At 39.5% G+C, this 15,756-nt stretch overlaps 1 protein-coding gene across 2 annotated transcripts; it reads right to left on the reverse strand.

Annotated features, from left to right (window-relative positions):
• Positions 1 to 6,683: 6,683 nt before the first annotated feature.
• On the reverse strand, positions 6,684 to 11,185 carry tank (TRAF family member-associated NFKB activator). Of its 2 annotated transcripts, none has more exons than XM_074695218.1 (8): positions 11,050 to 11,185; positions 10,033 to 10,174; positions 9,717 to 9,825; positions 9,488 to 9,558; positions 8,731 to 8,789; positions 8,486 to 8,604; positions 7,641 to 8,038; positions 6,684 to 7,050 (listed from the first exon to the last, which is right to left on the reverse strand). In XM_074695218.1, exons 2-8 carry the CDS (start codon positions 10,129 to 10,131, stop codon positions 6,880 to 6,882), a joined length of 1,026 nt encoding a protein of 341 aa, XP_074551319.1. In that variant the 5' UTR covers positions 10,132 to 10,174; positions 11,050 to 11,185; the 3' UTR covers positions 6,684 to 6,879. The 2 variants fall into 2 exon arrangements, with proteins under 2 accessions (XP_074551319.1, XP_074551320.1); XM_074695219.1 differs by lacking the exon at positions 11,050 to 11,185 and adding an exon at positions 10,872 to 11,033.
• Positions 11,186 to 15,756: the final 4,571 nt, after the last annotated feature.

Genomic DNA, 15,756 nt, shown 5'->3' on the forward strand with positions numbered 1-15,756 from the left:
TTGCTTTCTGCTCAACGCTAACACGTTTTCCAGGAGGAAAAAAAAAAATTGGTAGCTTGCGAGAGACACATATTCTCTTTTACCTTGTGTGATTCTGGTGGGTGTGTGAATGTAAAAACCACAGGGACAAGCAGCAGAGGAAGGAGAAAACAACATCTACATGCAGCAGCAGCAGCAGCAGGTCTCTAGCTTGCAGATTAGGGCGCTGGGAGCACTTTGCAGGTTGTTGTCACAGGTATGACGAGGGAGAATTGCGCTCGCTATCCCCAGGTTACAAAAGGTGTGAACAAAATATGCAGCCAATTTGTTTTGTGCAGAATTAGAGGGGGGAAAAAAACATCCTTCAGGCAGTTCCTTTTTGTTTAATCACCACTTTAACTCTCGTTGACTGATTCTAACGAATGCGCTCAGAGGTATAAATGAACACGTATGCTCTGGTTCAAACGATAATTTTAACTGGACAGCGAGTGACATCGAATCAACAGCTAAACACAACACACAGCATCAAAAATGGAAACCCGTCCAATCCAACGAGCTCAATCAAATCACAAGGACAAAGAGAGAGTGTGAGCGTTGGCACAGGAATCACTGATCTAGGGGGAATTGGCAAGACCAACAGCAAGCAAGTGTATTACATATGGCGTGCCATTTTCACAGCTTCCACAAAGAGAACACAAAAAGTGTTACTTCTCACTATCTAAGATTAATAAACAACTACCCAGAATTGCTGAATCTTTTGTAAGGAAATCAGAGCTAAACCGAGCCGGAGGAAGAATTTTTAAGTTCACGTCTGAGCTCAGGGGCGCAGCAGGATGACGAGACGGGCAGTCTGAGCCGAGCAGAGGCAGCAAATGAAGCCGTCCTCCCACTAAATCTGTGAGGTGTCAGTCAGGAAAGTGGCCTGCCAGGATGACTTTCAGCTCCTAATCAAGCCAGATGGTTTCTTAACACTGAATAAATGAATTGATTTGTGTGTCGCTTCTCTAACAGGGTTCATATTCTTCTCTGCATGACAAAAAGGTGGTCGGGCATGAGGATACGAGAGCCATGATCTGAAATCTCTCCAGTCCTCGCTAACATGACTAACATGTTCGCAGTGTTTGTATCTGTTATGTTGATGAAGTGTGAGGACGAGGCCTTTGTCGTCACAGTTGTACACAGCTCACACATCAAGTGTTAACTTCTGCGTCCTAACCCACTCCACTTTAATACTATCATTAGATGGATGGCTTCACTTTCCCTATGGTGTGAACCGCTATCAATTATCCTGCTATCGTTCAACTATTGTATATTGTTAAAGTAGCTGCTAATGAATTGTGAAACTACCGTGCTATGGTGTGATTGTACCGGGCAATAACCAGCTACTGTACACTTAGGCACTTTTTTCAATTAGATCCGGGTGGCGGTTTTTCAGTCATTAGGCACATTTGGTGTAAAAGGATGTCCACCTTACACTTAGCCAAAGGTGTTTCTGCAGTTGCCGTTAGCTCACAGCAACTCAGCCCCGATGCAAAAGGCTCTGCTGCATGTGAGAGGACTCCGAGGACAACACGCGAGTACCCACTGTGATTTTCACAGGGGATTTTGATATTCACACCTGTACTAGGTGTTGTTTGGGAGTCTGATAAGCATGTGCAAAACCAGTGGGGTGATTACAACGAGGACCTTATTTTGAAGGGATCTTTTTCAGATCTATCTATATCGAGCATGGCTCTACTGTTTTATGTTTTCATGGATAACAATAAAAGGAAGAGACAAAAGGAAGCAGGCACGGTGTATCTTAGCTACCAGCCATGTGTCTAATTGAAGCTGCACACAGCCATATGGGCATGTGCGAAAAATAGATTGTCCAATAACTGCATAAGGATTCGAGCAGCAGCACGGAGAAAATAAAATATTTTCAACATCAATGCCAGTCTTATAATCAGTAAGGATTTTTCTCAAAGGTATCGCAGCGATTCATGCAAAGTTCGATTTGCCAAGGAGAGCATACAGCACATCATCTCCAGACCTCATCATTACAGGATCAGAGGCTGAAAACAAAGTGCATGAGAGTTGCTCCTCCTCTCTCTACATTGGTGATGTTCAGAGGCAGCCTGTTATTGGAGGTGTTAATTGGCAAATTCAGTACAAGTCAAGAGCATGTTCCCTGACGTCCTGGCCCAGCAAGGGCTAGGTCATTAAACCGAGAATGGATTCTTTCATGCTGCCTTAACCCTTCAGTTGCGAGTTGCCATTCTGCAAACACGCTCTATCCCACCCCCTTGTGTCGAGGAGAAAAGCAACCTACACTGGTTTCACAGCGACACCAAAATAACAAGAGGATGACATCTTGAAGATCCAGACTTTGGTCAAATTATTTCAAATTGGCAGTCAAATGCATTAAGTAAAGTTCAGAAGTTTATGAATATCCAACACTGAAACCCTCCATGAGTAAATATTTAAAAGTAGTCTCTGCTATGGCAGCTGAACAATGGGATTCTCAGAACAATGGCTTCATCAAAGCCCCACCGATCAGTGCTTTTGTGTATTGAACGAGCCTGAAATGTGAGCCTCCTTTGGGGTTCTGGGTGCGATCTCACCACTGCCTCTGTCATCACTTGCTGTGACTGCCAAATCTCTGCTCCAGAAATCAGGGTTTCTCAGACCAAGCACGGCAACAAACACAAACGGGGGAAGAGAGGGGCCGTCCTGAGACTTTGCACGGCGCATCGGCGGCTTCAACACGTTTAATCGAACACAAAAGTCAGCCCCGGCGCTTCTGCGGCAGAGAGCACGAGAAAGCCCCAACGCATGGCAAGACAACTGTGAGGTGATACTCGCAGCTCGCGACGCCATGAGAGTTGGCAGACTCTCATGCCAACGGTGACCAGTGCACAGACAGTTGAATATGCTTCTCTTCTAAGTTGTTAATTATCGAAGTGACATTGATGTGAAGAGGCCATTGAAGCCAGGTGACCTTCATCCACTCGCTATCTCTTTGTTGTGTTTCCATTTGATTCAACCCTTTAACAATCTATTTTTTTCCCGCTGGTGTTACATCTCCTTAGCAATGGCATGATCTGACAATTATTGTTTAAATATTCAGTGGAGTAATTGTTTGAAATACTGAAATAGAGCCTCATCTGGCTATTTTCTACTGCAGTTATCAAACAAGAACAGGTAAATGAAAAAAAGTGCTGTATGAATATGACAAAAAATATTTCAGATATTTTGTTAAAATGTACAATAGCTCCTTATTTTTTGGGGTATTCAAATTTTTGTTCTATCATGGTGTCAGAACAGTAGAAGAAGTCAACTTTAAGTTTAAATTTAAATTTTAAACTTAGTCTAAGAATTAAAGAACAATTGGGAATTGGTCCCCCTACTACAAGCCTCAAATAAATCACGTATATATATATATATATATATATATATATATATATATATGCGCATATATGTATATGTATATATATATATATATATATATATATATATATATATGTATATGTGTGTCGACATGGTGTGTTTTCTACAAGGCTTGAAGTTAAATCAATCAGTTGACATTCTACTGTAATTGTAATAGTTAAATAAATATGTTATTTTCATTGATTAATGCATTAATTCATCTCATTTCATCATAACATATAGGCCTGGCCGACAGGAAATAAATGTTAATATGTTTAAAGTATCCCTGTTCGTGTTGGTCAAACTATTGAATGGTTTATGTGAATAACGTAGAAGATGAACGTCTCCCCCAAAAAATCACATGCGAAATTGCAATCACAATATTGGTCCAAAAAATTACAATTAGATTATTTTCCAAAATCATTCAGCCCTATAGAGTAAGAATAGACATAGAAGCTGTCTATTGAAGAAGCAGTCAAAACTAAAGAAATTATACATGTTGTTAATTGAGCGCATGCAATTTTACACTTCCAATTTAATTCTGAGATGATAAACTCTATTTCACTGACCCAGAAACACGCTAACACAACCCAGATTTACATCCCTGTGTACAGTTGCAACTCCTATCACAAATTTCAGTCAAATAAAAAGGGAAGATTTTTGCGCAAGTGCAGTTGTCAAACTATAAACCTACACGTAACAGTGTTTAAAAGGCTCTTCAGTATCTTAATAGAGAGGTTCATTCATGTTATATGAAGTGGTTTTGAAAATTAACTCTTAAAATGCAACACTGGGTTCTCTGAATGCTTTGCTTGTAGATGTGAAACAGTAAATACTAGTGCCAAAAAAGTTTGGTAAATCTCCTTTAGGAAGAAACTTAGGATCAAGTTGTTATGAAGTTGCACAATCATAACACTCATTTAGATTTAGATTCTCTTTTTTAATTAAATCCAACTGAACATAAACAAGGATGTCCCAATTAAGCATTTTTATCAATATGTTGGTTTGCCTTAAAGCTCTGAAAGTATTGATATACTTGTACCTTGTATTGCTTTTTCTTTAATACAGATTTTTGCACAAGCATTTCTGTGCACCATCTTTACTCATAACCATGATGATTTAAACTTTGAATATCATTACCACATGTACAGTCTGTGTTTCACCCTATAGGGAACTCGATCCTCTTTAAGGAAAAAGAAAAACTCCAGTCGCGTCAGCTCATTTTGCAAGAACAAGCAGCCTTTGCAGGCTACAGAGATCAGCCTCTTTACAGGATAACCTGCAGGCTCTCATAAGCAGTGGTGAGAGTGCCAGCAGCTATACACCGTGCGTCACTTTTCCTCCCTCTCCCTCTCTGCCTGAGAACGAGTGCAGTCCCCCTGAAGCCGCTGACTTCCCTGTCTCCCCGAACTCTGTGCAACAGCGACTGGTGGTGCAGAAGCGCTGCTGATTAGCATGCAGTAATGATGGTGAGCTGGGCTCCATTGTTCTAACACCTCCCCTCTCCTCCGCACCAATCTGTCACCATTCAGTGGGCTCGAGCTGCCTCAAATGCCTCTCTCCACAAATGAGATGGATAATTAGTTGCCCCTCACGAATGCTGCACTCTTCTCACCCCTGATTGCCTTCACCTTCTTGCTCCTGGCAATTTTGACACCTTGTAATCAGCCTGCTACTTCTCCGTCTCTCAATCCATACCCTTTTTTTTTGGTGTGTCCTCTTTCATTTTTTTGTCGCTCTTAAGTCTATTTCAAATCTCCTCTTGTAGCAAGTGTCCAATGGAGAAAGATGGCACTTTTATCTCATATCCTACTGAAAATGATGGCAAAAATTCCCTGGAGCACAAGTGTTCTTATCTCAAACGCTTCATATTGTGTACACAAGCCAGTAGGTATACAGTGTGTGGAAATACGAAAAAAAAAAAACCTAGCTGTCACTGCGAGTTTCCTCTTCCAAATAACAATGAATGACAACATAATTATGAGCAAGCAGCTGTTCATGATCCCAGGGAGAAAAGCATGCAGGCTGCACAATGTTCAGCTCTTCACAGATTAACCAGACAGCGTCATTAGGGATATGTATTTGCCAAAGAAATATGAATGCAGTCTCCCATAAGCGTCCATGATGTGATGTGGAATGTACTATTATGTGGTTTATCTCTCTGAAATCAACAGGATCATTTTTGGCTCAGTGCATTTGATTAATTTGTTTTTGAAAAGTACTTTTAATGACTGCAAACTCCTCTATGCAGATGATGTGCTAGTTATTTTGGATTGTAGTTAAATAGAACGACTTCATCAGTTATGTTTCCACCCTTCTGTGCCATCTCTGAATCACAGTGCTGAAATTCTCAGTGTCAAATACAGGTTAAGGTGGAAATCAATCAGTCTATTAAGCAGTATGTGATTATGAGAAGTCAGTTACAACACCCAGCACTTTTAAAAAGAGAAAAAAAAGAAAAGGTTGTTTGCAGTGATCACACCAGCTCATCTACTCACCACAAGTGTTACCAACCCATAGCAGAAGGGCTGTGAGGTCCTCTCTGCACAACAAAGTGCTCCAACACACACGGGGTCTCGGTTTTCCTCCAACATCCTCACACTGAACGCTGGAAAAATCACTGCAATTGTTTGCAAAGGTGTGAATAAATACTGGAGAAAGCTGATGCTCCTGAGTACAAACGACTCAGGTTGAGTCAAATGTTGCTGGAGATGGAGGGTCACAAAATCGGATGTCATTAAGTGAAACGTCATCTGTTCCAATTCCCCGTATTAACCTAAATTCTTTCAAGACCCCTTTTTGAAATCATCGGACGGTTTTCTTTAATGAATCTATTTTTTTGTAATTTCATGTTAACTTTTGTCTGAATTTAAATTCAGTCTAATATTAGTAAAGGTAAAAATAATGCAAACACTGTGGGATCCAATTAGGTAGTGAGCTTGTTCTACCGTATATGTAGCCATCTGTTTTGCATGATTTGATCCGATATTTATTATATCAACAATGGTAATAATTAGTAATTCATATTATTTAAATTGAGGGATGATTTTAATGCCTTTTTAATGCAGTTAAAATCATAATTCAAATAGTATGAACTTGTTAGAATTAAAGTTCATAAATAATCCACCTTTTTGTTCTTTTATTTAAATGAGGCTACATTTAAGAGCTGTTCTGCGTCTACATAAATAAAACTTTAGAACATTACAAAATTAAATGAGAGAGTAAATTTCAGGTTTATTTGCTCATATATACCATATTAATCATCATCTTCATTCAGTATAGAGTAAAACCTCAGCGCGATATTAGAAAAATATAATGGGCAAAGAAGTGTACCATTCAATTCTTCAGTATTAAATAAATGGATTCAAGTCTTATCGCAGTGTCTTTGAAAAAATCCAGTACAGCGCATGTAACTCGTGGCAGGCAGGACGAGACCATGACTACAGTGACGAGTACTTTGTGGCCTTCGCCGGTCAGTCTCTGCTCTGAACGTCAGTCCTCGGCCTTATTCTCAGGCGAAAAATGCAAGTAGAGGTGGTTGTTCATTCGGTCCTGAGGAACCACAGCTTGGCAGAAAGCGCATTTATGAAGACTGCTGCTTTGAGGCGTCGCCAGCTCTGTCCACACGTCGGCTGCATTGCTCAGCTCAGGGCTCCAGAGGGGCTGGACCAAAGAAAACGATATATTATTTATGCTCCAAACAATCCTTAAACATTTCAAATAAAATATCTGCTGCTTTGAATGCAGGAGCATGTCCTCTTTCAACCTGTAGAACTACTTAGTCTTAGTAACAGGAAAGGCAAGATGCTCTGCACAAGTATTTACAATTTGTGTGTTTTCTTATTTTAAATGTCTGTGTTGATGCCTTCCAGGAATGGAATCATACTTTTAGATCTAACAGCATGTCATTCACATTTTTTTATTTAAGCGTTTCTACACATCAGCAAATAAAATCCCACTAAACCATCTCCTTGTATGAGATTCAGACACTCTAATGTGCTTCCATCTGGCTCACACGTTTCAGCAAAGATGCCAAATATAACCAGAGCATCCATGCCTAAGTAAAAAAAGAATCTGCACACGTTACACAGTAATACAGTTAAGCCAAGAGGATTTTTTCTTTTTCTTTCTCTTTTTTTTTTTTTTTTTTTTTTTTTGGGACTTCACACCGTTTCACTGCTCCATTAGCAAAGACCAATCAGAAACTGATAATTTGCTACTACTTTTCTCAGACCTTCTCCGGTGATTCTCACCTGCTGGGGTCCCCACACACCCTCCTGAGGGAGTGAGGATGATGTGGAGTGGGAGGAGGATGGAGGGTACACAAAAGACATGGGCGGCTCGCTGGGCTCCTCCTCTGCGAGCACGGAGGGCACGCCGCTGTGGGGTCGCTTCGTGTGCATGATCAGACCAATGTGCCGCTCCGGAGCGCTGTTCAGGAAGTCGTATTCACTGTCCGCAGAGGGCGGGAATTTGACACTGAGTTTGGTGAGAGAGTCTACTAAGTCTCTGTCCTCCGGGCTGGCGCCACGAGACGCCAGAGACGTGGGCGGGAGCGGGACTTCCACTGCTGACCTCAGAGCTGTGGAGAAGGGTCTCTCTGCCTCTGCTGTGCGGTCTGTGCACTGGATGGGCATGGAGAACTGCTGATCTGTCAGACGGCAGATAAAACAGGAAATTAACACAGCTTCTCCATCACAGGTTGAATGATCCAGTGCTGGATTTACAGACATTTCCAGAAGTTGCATGTTTAAATATCATCTGAACCATTCAGTATGAATTCAACAGAGAAGAATTTGAATCACACTGGAGAAAACAACATCAGCTGAATCATTACACAGTTTATCCACGCTATATTCACACTGGAGGCCAAACATAGTTCGAAAGGGCAATGAGGCATTCATGCACAGTCTTAGTTAAGGTGTTACCATCTAATTAGCCTAAAGAAGAAAGCAAACGCACTTTAACTCCAAAGCTGTTATGACATACACAAACCTGCTGAATTTTAACACATTAACTTTGAAGTAATTAAATTAAGAAAAAAGCATTTTTTAGGTTACAGGGTTGAAAAAAAAAGCAGGGCATAACAGTAAACTACCATTTGACGTATCACTTCCTCCGTGGAACCTTTTTAAGTGATCCTTTTGTCTTCGGGTCAGCGACTGAATCTGACGGAATTTCCCTTGGATCGCTTCGAATGCACCCAGCATGTCCTGACTGACAGAAAAACATTCAAAAAAAAAAAAAAGGAGGGCAGAGAGATGAAAAACTGCTTTTAGACTCTGATGTCAGCTATTTTGGATTCCTTTTCCTTAAAACTTCTGCGTTGAAAGAAATACATACTAGTCAACGCTGCTGTTGACTGGAACGTTAGGTGAAACAGAAACAGTGCCCATATCATCCTGTAAAATACACAACATATGAACAGAAATCATCAGCAACATGTTTCTAAAAGCATACACATGCATTTTATTTAACAAAACACATATTTTTCTCCACTTGTGTTAAAATGCTTCCTGGTTGGTTGAATAATGAAGGCCCATGCTGCTGAACTGTGCAGTGATATTATCCTCTAGCACCATCTGGTGAAGTAAGAATGGATTCACCTTGGTGAGGAGTAAAGCAGAGAGGGGATACTGCCACAGCTGTAGTGTTATCTGAGGGTTTCTTGACTTATTAAAAAACATATTAACTGAAGCATGATAAGAACAGTTTAACATAAGGAAATGCTCTTATTTTTATTTACAAGCTCAGCTCAAGTTGTGTAAACAAATCAAAAATGGCATCTGCAGCCAGAGGTGAAAAATAACCGAAAGGCTGATAATGTTACGGTACAGCCATGACGTCGTTTTAAGCCACATAATCTAGTTGTTTTATTGATTTTCCATTGGTCGTATGTGTTCCTGTAACATCAAGCAGAAGTTCTGCTAACGTGTGTTTGTATATCAGAGGAAGCTGTACCTCCACTCATGTGCAATTAAGAGCGCCAGAATGAAGAAAAACCAGTTCTCAGGCCATCATAATGCAGTTTTTACATAGTGTAGACAAAAAAAAAACAAGCACAGGGAAATGTGGAACTTGTGAAACATGTGAAACATACCGGGTACTGTGTTATCCTATAAGGGCTGGCCCCTTCAAGAAGATGGTTGCACGGCTCGCATTTCATCTCCCCTTTGGATCCCAGACAATAAAAATTAACAATTTGTACAGGATTGAGCAATTTATGTATTATTCATGATGGTTATGTCACAAACTGTCGTGCCAAGAATGCAAAAGAAAAAGTCCTGCAGGCATATATTTAAATAGATAATCTCACACTTTTCACCAACCTGATGGCTGCCTCGTTGCTGATAACTTAGCTTCAAGTTTTGAAATCAGCTGCTGCTGGTCCGCTATCTGCTTCTGAAGCATCTGAGTGTATTGCTCGTAATATTCAGTCTGGAAAAAAAAATGTTTCTGTTCAGTTTTTTATCCCATAAATCTGTATCCTGGTTGCATTTTCTAACTCATAACACATTTCTGTAAAACATCACATATAATCGGTGGGTTACAAAGCTCAAGGGTAACTTTTTATATAACTATTTCTGCTTTGTTGGTAATGCCTGGCAGATTTGTAGTTTGAAACATGATTGTTGTTGTTGTTACCATTTGCTGCAGCTCCTTTTTGGCATTGTCCTTTTCAATGGAGACCTGTCGAAAAGCTTCGAAAGCTTTATTGAGCTGGTCTCCAATGTTCCTTTCCATGCCGTGTGCTCCACAAACATCACGGACGCAGCAGACATGAGCCCTACGAGCAAGATGGCAAACATTTTCTTCAGATAGAGCCACAATCCAAACTCCTGAGGAGACTGCAAAGCTAGACTTAGATAGATAGATAGATGTTCTTTATGGGTTAGATAAGGGTGATGATAGTGACCCTGATACCCTGACATAGACGGTCAAGTTGTATTTACACGATTAAAAAATAAAAACACAGACACAGTTTCTTGCGTGAAATTATCCTACCAAAATGCAAGAACTTAGCTGACATATTTCTTATTTATGATTAAATAACACTGACGGTTCCAAAAGCAGAGTGGTTTCCACATTTCAGTAATCAATGCCGTGATCTGTATGAAATAATGTGCAGAAGATGCTGATGACCACTGTGCGATCAATCAAATTCCCAATGCATCTGCAGATCTCTGCACAAGAACATCACCACTATTATATGCAGATTTTATCTATTACTTTTGTTACTTTTTGCTTTAACCCATTTAAAGGAACTGGCTTGCAATAAGGGCACAAAACTCCACATGGAAGTGATACAAAGTGTCTGGTGTCATCTCACCAAGCTTAAAGCAGCTCATCAATTAATCAAGAAGCTTCAGAATAACAGAGTATCTGTCAGTGATACCACACAGCAAAGGCACTTGGATGAAGCAACAGTAAAACCAACAGTCTGGAAAAAGATCAACATCACTGGCATCAGCACTGAAGCCTACCGAGAAGAAGCAGTGGAGCTCTTGAAGTGTTATTCAAAGCCTGGTCTTCACAGTTCCGTATTGTTTTAACTTTTAGTACCCAGTCTGCGATAGCTCATTCAACCGGTGGAGGATACGCCGACCTAGCAACACCTCCTCAGCTCCCTTTATCGCTCAGCCGGACTCTCAGTCCTCTTACCTTCATTCGAGTTACTGTTGAAGACGACTTTTTTGTTTTGACACCACCGCAGCGTCGTCGCCTGATCTTCAGATGCAAAGTTACGGGGCGCTGTAGAGGATATGGCAGTGTGTGTGTTTTACATAGACGAGTTGAGTTGGGAACTTCCCTCGGGGAATCCCCCTGATCTGTAGACTTCCGCCTTTACCCGGCCTCAGCCAATCAGAGAGCAGCTGGATGTTTAGCTGGTTGAGGGTTCTTCCAACCTACGTGTCTGCAAACTGGCTATTGTGCATGTGAAAACTGTCCCCAAACTAGGGGATAAACTGTGCTCATTTCACCATGTAACATTTTTTTCTAACATTATACAACATCTGCGAGTTTTGCAATCAGAAATAAGCCGATGTAATGGTAAATTATCCGTGAATTAATTGTGAAACCATTTTAAAGGTGCTGTGCAGTGCCACTCAAGGCCACAAAGTAGGCTAATATCACAAGTTTAATATTGCGGTTAAGTGGTTTGGCTTCCTTAACAGATATGCAGTCGAACCACTTATCAAAAGCAACTGACACAAAATATGTATGAACCCTCTGTACCCAGCAGCACGACTTCTGTTTGGATTGCAATTTCAAAAACAGCACAATAAGATGTGCTTTGCAGATGCACGGATGCAAATGATGAAAGAAACTTGACATAATATTACAAACACACATATATAAACTTGCCATGTGCATCAAAAACCAAAGCACCACTTTTTTTTTTCTTTTTACTTTCTATAGCTTGTTATGAATACAGCACAACACTCAATTAATTCTATGTCAGTTCATGTTGTGCTAAAAATAAATGAATAAAAATAAAATTTAAAAATGTTAACACACTTAGCACCCCGTTCAAGAGACATTCAGGCTCTAGAATTTAGTTTCTGTCATGGTGCAAAGTTAAAAGAGAAAGCTAACTGTGGGTGCTGCTTCTAAAAGTGTTATTCAGTAATATGCATGCTGGCTTACTGTCACACTGTGAGTTTCTTGTGATAAGTAGTTTGATTGCATATTTTTCTTGAAAAACATTGCTGTGTGCACCAGAACTCAAGCGCCACAGTTGTTGGATAGTTTTGGTAAACATTCTTTGTACTGTTAATTTTTTTGAAATGCAGAACAATACGAACTGAATCCTGCAAGTTACATTTTTCATACTCTACCTCTACATGTGCAGCTGACTATATAAGTATAAATTTAACCATTATTGTTATTTTATTATTGTTATATATCTGTATTTTGCACCAGACAAGACTGCTCTGTTTGTAATCTGCATCTGATTTATCCCGTGGCAATGCTGTCATCAAAATAATAATCATTGAAAAAAAAGTTAGCGCACCTAAAACCTTGATTAAGACACATTTAGGCAGAGAAGTTCTGTTTTGTCTCAGTGCAAAGTGAAGAAAAGAAAGCCCAGTGTAGTATCCTGTTTCTAAAACTGTTCTCAGTGGTAATTTGGTGATGTGCATGTTTGCTTTCTGTCACACTGTCAGCTGTTGTTGACGTTATTAACACCTGTGCCTCTCCCTGTTATGACAAGTGAAAATATGTGCTGTCAAAAAGGCCTTTGCAAACTGAAGTCTGTCTGTAATATCTCTTTTTCTTATCTCAGATGTTTTCTTTATTCTATATCTTATATTTATTCTGCAAAGCCCAGTAGATACTTTTTCTTCTCTATCATGTATTTGCACAGGTGACTTAGCCTATGACCTGTGAAGAGGCTGGGGTCAGTACCAACATTGTTTTCTTTAACCACAGCCAGTCTGACGTCAGAGTGCGTCGTGCACACTGTCACATCAAAAGGATGAGTGCGATCATCACCGGCAGCTAGCATAAACATGAAACCTTCAAGGGCTGAGCAAGACTTGCTCACTTTTATGCATAAGAATAATTAAATGAAAAATTCATCCCACAGACTCCAGATACCACATGTTTTCCTTTACAGACAAAAATTAAGTAAGATATAGTCACCTGTGCTGTGCTTTTCCTTTAAAGCTAACAAAGACTGCACATACATGCAGATTTATTCATTTTTAATTGGCATTCATGTAAATTATTGGTGTTTTAAGTATTTGTATTCCTAATTACTAATTGCACAGCTCCACATTGTACCTTGAATCCTCTGTTTTCTCATTATCATTATTATTATTATTATTATTATTATTATTATTATTTATTTTTTCTATAAATATTATTTATTTTTTCTATAAATATTATTTATTTTTAATTTATTTATATATCTATAAACTTTTTGTATATTTGTATATTCTATATCTTAACTTTTTCTATATTCTATTTTACAGAATATTAAGCTAGTAATTCTGTATTATTTTCTTGTTAATTGTTGCACCAACACACCAAGTAAAATTCCTTGTATGTGCAAATGTACTTAAAACTCAATTCTGATTCAGATTCTGATTCTAATCCTGTGAAATATTGAGAAAATTCAGGTATTAGTTTTATCTAAAATCATACCTGCTTCAATACTGTTATAATTCACACATAGAAAAGTACAAATGTTCCCCTGAAGTTATCCTTATTTCCACAGAAAGGGACCTGAGGAAGCCAGAACTGATGCAAGACTTAGTCCTGGTGGCGTTATGCTTAAAACCCTTCCTGTTTCAATACAATGAATGCTTTGACACATTTCCTAAAATGCATTGTGTGCCAAAGTGGGTGCATCCAGGGCGACCAAAATTTACCAGGTGCTTTTAAGATCGACCAGCAGGTGGCAGAAATGAGAGACTTGTTGAGTAATAGATTCTTCATAACAGTCACACAGTGATTTAGACCTAAGGTTATTGAAATGACCTGCATCAGAGTATAAAGTACAACTTTAAAAAAAGCTTTAAAAATAAGTGGGACAAATAAATTTCACACTGAACTCATGTGATCATTTAAGAAGCCAGTACAGTGACACCTGATCATTCTTATTTCAGAGTTTCTTTGTGTAGTTATTTATGAAACACTTTATAAGCTGGAGAAAATTAAGTGTGTGTTAAAATTAGTTTTAGAAATCATTAACTGTTTATGATTCTGGTGATGCATTCAACTATTTTCACCATCACTTGGCCTTCAGTACACTTTTGCAACTTCCTGGGGGATGCGTGACAGTGTCACTGGGGATATAATGTGACCTCACAGTGGCCGGGAGGCGCAGATGCTGGAATTTCTGGTTGGTGAATTTATATCCCTCCTGGGACAGAAAGTGGAATGCAGGTCTGATTGTTGTGCAAGAAATTACACCACAAAAATCAGCAGCTTTTAAAAAATGCTTGTGAATACTGAAGAGAAACTCGCATACATCTACCTTACTGTTAATCCAAACCTAAGATATTGCTGACTGAAGCACTTCTGTCTCCGGACGGTACTTTTAGAGTGAATCAGCACAAACCTCAGTGGGGACCTCAGTGGCCTGGCAGTTCCAAGGATGGTTTTCTGGTGTCCTGCCACAGAAGTTTTGATCTCTGACCCTCCTGACATTCCAACGTCAACCTCTGATCCCGCTCGAAATGACTTACACACCCAGAGCGCTGCAAACAACCTCAATTCATATAAAGCTCAAAGACGTCCTTTAAAGATTAGAGAAGCTGCTCGTCTTTAGGGCTCTGTATGTTTCATTGCTGCTTTGAACTCTGAATATACGACAGTCTGACATAACTCATGTCTTGTGGTTCTGGCAGATGAAAAAGCCGTTTCGACTGGGGTAATCTGAAAAGCAATGATTTGATAATTGAACAGAGACTGAGGCATATAAGACATATCAAAAGCTACATTATCCTTCACCTCAAGTATCAGTTTCTATTTTTGTTCAGTCCTCAAGCCTCCTTTTGTTCATCCGTCTCAAGCAGGAAATTCTATTACAATGTGGCTGCTGGGGATTCGGGTATATCATGTTAAAAAAAGGAAAGTAAGAAAGAAAAGCTAATCAGATTGAAGAAAGGCTCTGTTCTTCATCTTTACCCGATGTATGTTCAAGTAAACAACATTAAAGACGGAAAAAGTGTTGATTTATGACTAATAATCTCTCTGTACGTGGTGATCTGCAGTATCTTTTCATCTTTCTCTTTTTTTAGAATAAGAGCTGGATGTGCTTACTTCCTTTTCCCTTTTTGTGACTCATTTAACTGTTGCTCCCCTCGAGCTCTGAGCATTACTATCAGTGCTACTTCAGACTGAGAGGGAGAGATTCCACTTATCTCTGAAGCATTTCCATCAACTTCTGCTTTCCCTGCATTTTGAGACAACTACTATTTAGGTTTATGTGTTTATGTGGGTTCATTATAGATCAAAAACCAGTGGGTGTAGGTATCAGGGTCCTCCTGGGGATAAAGAAGCACTGATCAGAGGGTCATAAAATGCAGAAACCATTTCCAATCCCAAAAAGAAGCTGGCCTGCATCACTTTTTGATTTAATTTATTTAAAACATCTTAACATCTGCGTTTCAGGACTACACAGTCTTTTTCTTCACTGTACACCTGTCAGGAGGTTACGTCACCTGGAGCGCTGCCTACCTGGTTCTGAAGTGTAGTATTTTAACCAGTGATCTCAAGTCAGGTCCAAGGTTATAATAGTTAACTAATACGAAAACTAAAATTTAAAATACATTGCAGTTAACACAAATTAATAAAAACTGGAAAAGAAAACAAAAACGATAAGTAAACTAAAACTGTATCTTGTGTTCACAAAAC

This window comes from Halichoeres trimaculatus, unplaced genomic scaffold (genome assembly GCF_033239565.1).
Source record: "Halichoeres trimaculatus isolate MK-OKI-2021-1 unplaced genomic scaffold, fHalTri1.1 fHalTri1_scaffold_19, whole genome shotgun sequence".
Classification (NCBI taxonomy): domain Eukaryota; kingdom Metazoa; phylum Chordata; class Actinopteri; order Labriformes; family Labridae; genus Halichoeres; species Halichoeres trimaculatus.

Bases quoted from the DNA above. Each gene is read 5' to 3' on its own strand.
- tank (XM_074695218.1), bottom strand. From the start codon at position 10,131: ATGGAAAGGAACATTGGAGACCAGCTCAATAAAGCTTTCGAAGCTTTT. The intron at 9,559-9,716 runs GTTGGTGAAAAG...TGGGATCCAAAG, and splicing joins AGCAACGAGGCAGCCATCAG to GGGAGATGAAATGCGAGCCG. The intron at 8,039-8,485 runs GTAGTTTACTGT...GCCGTCTGACAG, and splicing joins AGGAAGTGATACGTCAAATG to ATCAGCAGTTCTCCATGCCC.